This window comes from Mastomys coucha, unplaced genomic scaffold (genome assembly GCF_008632895.1).
Source record: "Mastomys coucha isolate ucsf_1 unplaced genomic scaffold, UCSF_Mcou_1 pScaffold19, whole genome shotgun sequence".
NCBI lineage: Eukaryota > Metazoa > Chordata > Mammalia > Rodentia > Muridae > Mastomys > Mastomys coucha.
In genome coordinates, this window is record NW_022196901.1 from 16688023 (window position 1) to 16698818 (window position 10796).

Genomic DNA, 10796 nt, shown 5'->3' on the forward strand with positions numbered 1-10796 from the left:
TTTTGTTCACTTAGAATTCTAAACAGATGCTACTAAAGAAAAAAGGAAAAAAAGGGAGGGGCTGAGATATTTTTACAGAAGTCCAGAGGGGAAGGCTGCATTGAGAGATGAAGGGAAAATTTTCACTTTTGAAATGATGATTTTTAAGTAGAAAGGCATATATGTGGGGGAAATTCAGAGATTCACAATTTACTCTCATAAAAATGTAGCAGTGACGCCTAATGCGTATCACGCTCAACATGACTCTTTGTTCCTCATCTGCACGGACTGACTTGTTACCCCCAACTTTGCACTTTACAGATAAGAATACTGAAATACACAGAAATAACTCTCCACGGGAACCGGCCCTGGAGCCCTGGAATGCAGTATCCTCGGACAGCCTGACTTTAAGAAAGCAACTTTGAATGAGGTTGAAGGAATACTGATCTGTAACCCAGGACAGTTTTTATGCCTAAAATGTCCACATATGGATATGTACATACATTTACCAGTGAAAGATTTACATTTTAAATTTTATTTTTAAACAGATACTGACAACAAGCATAGCCTCCCATTGTGCACATCCACGTTTCTACTGGATATTGGTCACTTATTGACTATTATCTCTAAAGACAGTGATGAAAGGATTTTCAATGTCAATGGCCAGGAAATGGATCAATCCTGATTTCTATCCTTCCCTGTCTTGGTTTCTTGCAGATTCTTTGTTTTGCACCTGCATCAAAACAAAACCTGAACCTATTTTTGCACTTGCATGAATTAAATTGTCTTGGATTTCTGCCAAAATGAATCCTGCAATGTATCAGCCCTATGGTATATCATTCACACCTGTTTACTTGCTATAGGCTGTAAATAAAGTGAGACATTTCTAATTGTCCTAGAAATGGTGATTGCAATCCCTTCTATAGAGAAATGGTGTTAGGCACTTCTCATTCTAAATACAGCCGCCAGTAATTAGGGCTAGACACGTCACTCTGGTTGAAGCCTGTCCCATGACTTTTATGCTTATATAGGGGATGAACCAGAACAGAGCAGAGCATAAAACAATGGTCTGCCTGTACTGTAGCATGGGAGGAGAGGAAAGGGGCTCCACTCATCCTCAACAAATCAATGTGGATTGGACTAGGCGCATTTGAAGAGAATTAATCCTTTCGATTCTGCCTGGCATCTGGGTCCCTTGTTGATATTTACCAATTTGTATGCCTAATTGGGTGCTCCAATTATGAAAGCTGAACATTTCAAGAACAAGTTGTATGTAGCGTTCACCAGAGTCTACCAGAAGTTGCCAAACTAAGGCAGAACAGCTTCTGAGATGTTTGCACAACATAGAGATGCTGTGTCCCCTGGGAATAGCTCGGTATACAATTCCTTCCTATCATCCTTCTACCTCCCTCCAACCAGATTTTAGAGATTTACAGAATGACAAATTCAATAAACACAAGTTCATAGAATCTTCTATATAGTTGACACTACCTTAATCTACATAAGGACATGAATGAAGTGGACTCTCTTATTGTCTCCACATTATGGACAATGAGGCTAAGTAAAAAGATGATTAACTAATGTGCCCAAAGTCATAGAGCTAGGAAATTGTAGAATCAGACTGGATCATGCATGAAGAGTTGCATCCCTAACCTCAAGGCTCTTTGGTCTCTATCCCTGTTCACCTATTGCCCTAGGTTTGCTCTCTCACATACTCTATAAAGGGCAGAGTGTACACAGATTAAGAATCCGATCCAGTCAAGGATGCTTAAGACATAAGCCTGCATAGCAGTGGAGTCTAGGAAAGCAATGGGATTTAAATCAAGTACAATGGCCTTGGTGGGTGAGGAGATCTGGGATTACTCTGTCATAGATGCTTGCCTCCCATGTCAGTCTCTAGCACTGCACAGAATAGGAGTAGTGGGAACTCTCAACTGGCTTAACCTAGATTCAAAGTAACTGAAACCAATAATAAAACATGTTCCCCAAATGTCACAAAGGGACAGGCACATAGCTATGCCTAACCAAAAGCAAAGGGCGTGCAGAATAGTAAAATCGCTTTATATTTGTACCTGTGGAGTTTGGGAAGCTTGCGAACAAGTCTCATGTTAAACCAGGCACTACTCCAATGGCACATTCCAACTCCCAGCCATACCTTGCTGAAGTACAGAGAAGATCCAGAAGACACGACCCCACAGCCTTGCTCGGGCTTCACAACTTCTCCCCCAATAATTTCTTGCCAGTCTGGTTCCCAACTGCTTGGGTTCTCAAAATCTGACATAATCGTGGAAGGAAGTGCAGCTTCCGGGTGGCATTCAGTGCCCTGGTAGCCCTGGTCACACCTGGGAGGGGTGCATAATGAGCAAGTCATCTGCAGCACAATGGCTCTCCTATTTAGGACATTCCCCCAGGTCTCATCCTTTCATTAGATTGTTCTATAGTGTTGAAGTGTATATGATACGGCACTATCTTCAGTTCTTTTACATTCCTCAGAATAGAATGGTAGAGTCTTTAGTTAGAAGTAGTATGCTAAAACTGTGGAATTCAAGATTAAGGAGTAATGGAGAAAGACACATGGGCTTATGATTGTACAACAGATGGGGATTTCTCGTTGCTTTAAAAATATCATATATAAATTAAAAATAAAATTAATTAACAAAAGGTCAACAACCAAAAAAATCATATATGCAGGTTCGTTTATTTAACTAACATGTCACACTGGTGATATTTTATGATTAAATGACATATTTGAGGCCTTTAAGGACTCAAGTGCAATTACTCTCTTCCCATGGGGACAACCATTAGTGGTGTGGGAGAGAGTGCTACGTTTGTCTAATGAAGATGATCAGGGTGGGAATTCCAGCAGGACTTTCACAATAAACCTAGCAGGCCTTGTCTCGAGTTTAGATGTAAAGGTTCAGAATATGTGGCTTCACATTAGCGTAACAGCGGGTTTTACGAGAGAAGTAAAAACAGAAGGGAGACTGGCTTGCTTTTGGCTATCTTGTTATTCACAAGTCTGACTGGGAAAAAACTGCTGGGATGAACCCACAGACACAAACCCTGAGACACAGGAGTAGGTCAGATTCTCAGGAGCACATACCTGCACACGCCATGGTCACATGAGCCATGCCCACTGCACATGTTGGGGCACTGCTGCCCAATGTAAATGTTGTCTAAAGCCCACTCATCCTGGGCTGTGTAATAGCTCTGACTCCAACGGAAACGGGTGGCACCGGACCTAGGACCAAAGCAGGCAATGTCACTAAGAATACCAGGGTTCTGCACCTTTCTGGTAACAATCCGCCCCCTCCCCCGCACCCTTGTCTCCTGAACGTCTGCTTGGGTTCCCAGCATTTGTCTTTGGCTTAATTTCTGCTCAATTATTTTGCAATTCAGCAATTCTATCATGAAAGGAAGTTGAAAAAGGACCCGTCCATGTTATGCTTTAGTTTTAATTTAGTTGCAGCATTTTAAAGAAAAGTAGAAGGCCAGACTTTCTATTGTTACTCAAAAATTTGGTTCTAGAAATAAAGAACATTCAAAAGTAACAGCTACGTATGACACGAAGCATGCCTTTCACAGATGAGGATTCAAAATACTTTACCTAGAGTAACAGATTTCTCAAAACAATCATGACAGCCACTACTGGAAGACTTTAATTTGGTTCAGAATATAAAACAAAATCTTTGGCATACATTTTGGTGAAGAGAAGATACACTGGAAAGTACTATTTAGAAAGAAGATCATCTGCATGTGAGGACATGCTTATTTCTGAAACATAAACTTGCTTGAGTCATGGGTCAGCTGACCTTACATAGAGGTGGAAAGGTGAACACAAACACCTGGGGTCTCAGGTCATTGAAGTCGGAGTCTTAAGAAGACTCTTTGAGAGTCGCATAAAAGCAGGCTTAAAGTCTGTGACTACTTGAAAACATTTTTAAAAAATTTACAGAGAAATCTTCACGTGTAGGATTCTCCAGAGATCTGTGATAAATTGTTTTTGTCAAAGTGCTAAAATACCATCACCACCACTACCAATTATTATTATGTTGCTATAACAATATAGCAACAACAACAATAATAATAACAAGAACACAACAAAACAACATGACAATATAACAGCACAATATAATAATATAACAACATAACAATACAACAATACAGCAACACAACAACACAACATAATACAACATAACAACATAATAACACAAGAGCAACATAACAACACAACGCAACACAATACAACACAACAGCAATATAAGAACACAAGAACATAGCAACATAATACAATATAACACAACAATATAACAACAACACAACAGCAATATAACACAACACAATATAACAACACAACACAACAGCAATAAGAACACAACAATATAGCAACACAATACAATATAACACAATGTAATGTAACACACTATAACAACAACACAACAGCAATATAACACAACAACACAACAATATAACACATCAATACAACAACACAACAATATAACAACACAATACAACACAACAATATAACAACAGCAATATAACAACACAACAGTATAACTACCCAACAGTATAAGAGCACCACAACATAACACAATAACATAACAACAGCAGCAGCAACCGTAGCAGCAGTAGCAACAACATAGAATTTGCAGAATTTTTGTGTGTGCTTATCTTTGTTAACCTCAGCACTCCCTAGTACACTATCGATACACTTGATCTGTCTTTACATGATCCAGAATAACCTGCACCAACTCTACATACTGAGCACACCATAAGTTACAACAGTTAAAAATCAGACTAAGTTTTTATTTGCTTATTCTGTCAATGATCTGGTGCTAATAGTTTGTGTTTTTATTTGTAGCAGGAGATTCCAGGGCTCATGGACAGTCCCAGTAGATGGGTTTATTTGCATGATCAGGACCTGTCATGGAAAATAAGACAGAGGCTTCTCTGTAATTGTGGCTTATGCTCATAGTTTAACAGCCATCTTGCTTTTCATGGTACTATTACCAACTAGCTTTTTAGAAAGTCTATAGCAATAGTAGGGTTCATTAGAGTACTGTGGTGGTTTGAGTAAGCATGGCCCCGGAGGCCCATGCATATATTTCAATGCTTGGTCTTCTTCTTCTTCTTCTTCTTCTTCTTCTTCTTCTTCTTCTTCTTCTTCTTCTTCTTCTTCTTCTTCTTCTTCTTCTTCTTCTTCTTCTTCTTCTTCATCATCATCTTCTTTTTAACCAGACAGGGTTTCTCTGCGTAGCCCTGGCTGTCCTGGAACTCACTCTGTAGAACAGGCTAGCCTCGAACTCAGAAATCCTCCTGCCGCTGCCTCCCAAGTGCTGGGATTAAAGGCATGAGCCACCACCGCCCGGCCATAACTATGCATTTCTAAAAGCAACAAAACTTGAGTCTTACTACAACCCTTCCTCTCATAAATTGTAAGACTAAAGCATACTGGCATCCACTCATTTCTCCATGCTTATATAACCTGAAGAGTCAAGGTAAATGAAGGCTTACTAAATTGTTTTTTCCACCTTTAGCATTCTGGTAATTCCATTTGCTCAGTTATTCTGAGACTCATCCAGTGATTTAGGTGTTGACTTGTTTATGAAGTCAGCAAGTGACAGCTGTTTGGCTTTCATTAGGCCCTGTTCTTATGTAAATGCTCCTCATAAAAATAAAACTAATTTTCATTGGGTAACAAACACTCAGTTCCTATCCAGTGTAACTTCACTGAGCAGGTGTATCCAGCAGCTATTCCCATTGTCAGTTATCTGATCGAGCCCACTTTCCAAAGCTAACATATCTGGGGATAACGCAATGACCATGGTTGCTTTAATGTACTCATTGTATGTATATGTGCATGCATGCTGGAATCAAAGCAGAACAATGATTCGGTCAGAGAAATAACACTCCTTCAAAACAATCTGCCTGTTTCCCCACTGGAATGCTATCTGCAAAAACCTGAAATAAACATAATAAAATTTATCAAGGACGTTGAGGAGACTACATAGGGTCAATCTTTATAGTAGAGACTTTAAACATTATAGACTCAGAAACAGAGCAATGACCAGCTTAAAACTTTTTTCATGTAGCCATAATATTTAGGTTAACTATGAGTTAGTGGGAAAACTGAAATAAAGACTCCCCTGGACTGTTTGTCTTCTAAAGTAATATTTTCACCCCTTGAAGAAGTCTGAAGAAAAATTGGAAAAGCAGAATGAGATTACAGAGTGTATGCACCTAAAAGCACATGGTCACTAAAATAATTTTTTATTTGAAAATAATATATTCAAATTTTTTACTTAGTGTACAAAATAATGTTTCTCTAATGGCATTTTCACAGACATATGTCATTGCATTTTGCACGTATTGCCCTCCACTACATTCCCCTTCCCTATTTCTCCTCCTACTTGCCCCTTCCTGCCCGAAATAGGTTCCTCTGTTTTCGTGTTATGCATGTACACATAGGTTACAAAGCACTATCTCTTTAGTTCACTGATGTACTTTTAATTTTTAACATTCCATGAAGACCTTTAGTATAGGACAGGCACTCTAATGAATGTACAGGGCACTACATTCCCCTTCACATGTCTAATTAACATCGATGGCGATTAACTTTTTCTGACTGTTAATAACATTCAGTTCAGAGATGTTATATTTTAGACTAAGAAGTGAGTGTAGCATACCATCTGAGTGCAGAACAATGTACAAAGGTTGGTTGGTTTTATGATAGGAATATACTTTTTGGATATTACCTAAACTATTATAAATGAGAATGCTGGTCCAGGACTGTACAGACAACTCAGTGTTTAAGAGCAATGGTTGCTCTTCCAGAGGTCCTGGATTTGATTCCCAGCACCCACTGTCAGTAAATCCAGATTCAGGAGACCTAATGCCATCTCTGGCTTCTGAAGGTACCAGGCACACATGTGGCACAAAGACACACACACACACACACACACACACACACACACACACACACACAGTAAAACACTCAAGCACATAAAAATAAAAGACAATATTGGTGTAGAATGTTTCTAGGCATAAAAAGACATCTCTCAACACTATCAATATTATCTTAGGATTGCCATTTTGAAATTGAACCCACATACCCATGAGTAAAATCACTCAGTGTTTTTCTTAATAATGAGAAATAAATTTAATTATGCAGCAATGAGGACCAGAAAGCCCTCGGGAGCTTGCGCTCAGAGTGATCAGTGTTTTGATTGTTCAAGGTGTTGTTTTACATTGCTTTCATTGAAATACATGTTTGGAATGTCACTGAAATTAAATAAAAAATTTTGATTATATTCTCAGCAGTAGACACAAAAGAGTAGAATATTAAAGAAAACAAGAACTTATTATACCAGGCATCAATAGAATATCTTGGAAATGGTTTACAGTGGGACAAAACAAAACAAAACAAAACTCCTGGAAATCAAGTTTTATCATTTCTTCCAACTGACATAATGCTGCACTGGAAAAACAATCAAGGCACCATTGTCACAGAGCACAGGCATTCAGTCAACAGGAGCTGTAAAGCAATCCTGGGCTGTCCATTTGACTCTAACTTTATATATGAAACAATTGAAGAAAGATTTGTTTAGTCATTTTCTCTTCATAAAAGGGACCTTGAAAGCAGATGTCACAGAAAAATACAATGCTCATCGTGTTTATGCTTTCTCTTCTACACATATCCTAGAATCTGAGAATCCCAGGGTTGTAAGGAACCTTTAACATAAACTAATTAAAACAGTCCATCTGATGACAGGATTCTGCCTTGAAGAGGCAGTGCTGCTAAGAAGCATATGGCTAGCTCATCACTGGGGGAGGCTCATGGAGAATTCAGACCCAGTTTCTTGTCCAAGGCCTTTTCTTTGGACAAGATTATGCTGAATAAAGGCTTTAAATGTTATCTACAGTATTGAATAAAAAAAAGAAGGCACAGATATTGCAGTGTTTTGACTGAAAAGACTAAGATGAAAAATGTAATGTCTACAAAAAAATATGTTTTTTTTCTTTCCTCTTCTCAACTGTCCTTTTTCCTTGTTTATTGTGGCCTTGTCCTCCTAGGCATGATTTCTCTTGTTACTAAAAAAAAAACGGGACTAGGAAAAGAATGTGTGTTAAGCTTTTGATATAAAAAGTTGGGCTCCACAATGAGAGAAAAGAAATTTGCAATCCAAACTACTTGGGTTTCTAGATTCCTTGCATCATTTTTCTTTGAATGTCAAACTTAGAGAAGTAGGCTCACTGAGCTCTGCCACAAAACCAGAATTTCTGGGCAAGAAGAGAGGCCAGAAGCAGCTGACACTGGAAAAAGCAAATTTTCCTATTTCTCATTAGCTCCATTGTCTGCAGCCCTGAGTCTATAAGACACACCAGGCTTCTGGGTAGGGAGAGAACGAACACTCTTAGAAGCCTACAGGCCTGATCTTCACACTCACATCCTGCTAACCCAGAGCAAGATGGCCACACTGAAGGCGTGGCTTCTCACCATGTTTTCTGGGGAAGAACGACAGTGACTCTTCTCCACTGTGTGAACTCACTGGCGTGGTAAATGCTGGCAGATGTGAATTCCTGGCAACTTGGCATACTGGGAAGGCATTCCTGAAAGAGAGGGAGAAGCCAGACTCAGCTTCCATTTGTCCACTGGACATGTTTCATCTCCCACTGCAAGAGAAAAAGACCTCCGGGAAAGCTAATGCCATAATTTTAGATACTAATACTAGGGACTAAGTTCATGATTTTTTCCCTTTGTGAAGCAAAAACATTTGGGAAGTAATGACAACTGAGACGCCATCATAGATTTAAACGTCTTTCATTTTTGCCACAAATAGAAATGGATGAGAAACAATCTTGATCTATTAGCACGAGCATTTATAAAATTTATCTTATGCATTATAATATTTTTGCATTTATTACAGTGTTAGAATATTGGTGTGTGTGTTTATGTGTGTGTTATGTAAAGTAAATTTATTCCAAAAATTAGATTATAGTTCTTATTTGTGTTTCTAAGGTCAGGAGGTACCACATTCCTTATGTAGTGTACCCATGGATGGGTAAAGAACAGATAGAAACATGCTATAGGGAAAGAAGAGACATGATTTTAGAGGAAGTGAGCTAAAGAAATAATATTCAAAACATACTACTAAAGGTATTCTGTCTTGGGTTTTTCTTTTTTGTTTTTTATTTCCAATTGCTCTTTGGTATTGATACTAGTGGGGCGTGGTCTCTTTGTGAGATTTCTAACTTGATGTTAAGATTATATAATATTGTTTCTTTCCAACTAAAGGAAATGGTACTACTAATCATGAGCTTTAGAGAAAACTACATACGTACTTCTTGTACAAGGTGCCACGTTAGGCCATGGTTGGTTGAGTACTCCAGCTTCACCTGGTTGTCCATGTGAGGCGTGTATTTCTGGCCACATCCCATCACTAGGCTGAACTGAATCATATAGGATGCTCCGATCTGCATCGACTGTGTTTCCACATAGCGCATGCTTGAGGCAAGTTTAGAATCTCCCGTAAAACTGAAAGACACAAGGTGGAAATTGAACTTCTACAAGTGCTGTGTCAGGGAGACTGAGTTCTTGTTCTCAGCTTACACAGTTTCACTTCACTTGCTTACTGCAGAATAGGTTTCAGTAAGTCTAACAAATTCAATTTAAACCAAAGGAGATCTTTTTAAAAACATTAATACATACAGTTTGTCAGATATATCTGAAACTAAGCACTCGCGTATTACTTCATTAATCTTGGCAGCTGGAATCTATCTCAGTGAAACAATTCTAAATTCAATGATAATTTTATAAAAAACATAGTGAATATTAAATGATTACTGATATATTACGAGTTGGCGGTAATCTCAGACCTACCTAGAGAGAACTGGGAAAGTGTAAGTAAATTGGAGTAGTACGCCATCTGCACTTCAAATATTGATGAAGATGATACAGGTATATTAAAATATATTATGATTAAGCTTTAATACTTATATAAAATACTACATAAAGGAAATTGACTAGAATGTTTGTAGTGGTAGAAAATTTGACAAAATATTTTTAATGCTCATGAATTCAATATTAAAAATGATGTAATACATTTTTTATCTTTGTGCTCAAAGTCAGTCAAATTCATGTTTTGGTTGTCGCATCAGTACCCTGTGACTGCAGTGGCAGGTTGTTTGAAGGAAGACAAAGGCAGTATCATATTTAGAAGAAAAAAAGAGAAATAACTCAAGAGATTTGTAATGCATCCAGGATTAAACTATGGACACCTTTGCATGTCAGTGACATGGTCACTGTAAGCCACGTACCAACTGCATTCAGATTGCCTGCCAGCAAATGTGTCTCCCACTCTGAAGCAGGCTCAGCACCAGACAGCAACCTTCTCAAGTACACACATGCACGCAGAAGAATGTACACACACCCTCAGAAGGCATTATCTAATAAGTGGGCTACTGCCCATCTAAGGTCATTTTGGACTTAGAATAAAAGTTATAAAATACAGACTTTCTCCAATAATAAGTATTGTTTAACAGTTTTTAAACTAAGACTTTTCACTTGAACGGTGAATATGGAAAGAAAACAGAAAAGCCTCAATGTCTAGGTTAGTGGAATGTTTAGTAATTACCATATTCATGCAACCCCGAAAGTGTGAAGTGTTAGATTTAAGTTTTTAGCAACACTGGAACAATGAAAGTCACACAGAACAAGCACAGCAATGAGCCATAAAGGTACAAACCTGTCTGTGTCACTCCCTTGGCTTAAGGGTTTTCCAACTTTGAGGGGTGTGTGTATGTGTGTGAGAGAGAGA

General features: G+C 38.4%; 1 protein-coding gene across 2 annotated transcripts in view; it reads right to left on the bottom strand.

Moving 5' to 3' along the window:
* The window catches only part of Reln (reelin), a 457134-nt gene that overhangs the window by 119615 nt on the left and 326723 nt on the right, over positions 1 to 10796 (bottom strand). For both annotated transcript variants that reach the window (XM_031380095.1, XM_031380094.1), the window contains exons 21-24: positions 9322 to 9514; positions 8477 to 8589; positions 3083 to 3220; positions 2135 to 2321 (exon numbers count right to left, since the gene is read on the bottom strand). In XM_031380095.1, coding sequence (XP_031235955.1) covers positions 2135 to 2321; positions 3083 to 3220; positions 8477 to 8589; positions 9322 to 9514 — 631 coding nt within the window. The remainder of the gene's footprint in view (positions 1 to 2134; positions 2322 to 3082; positions 3221 to 8476; positions 8590 to 9321; positions 9515 to 10796) is intronic.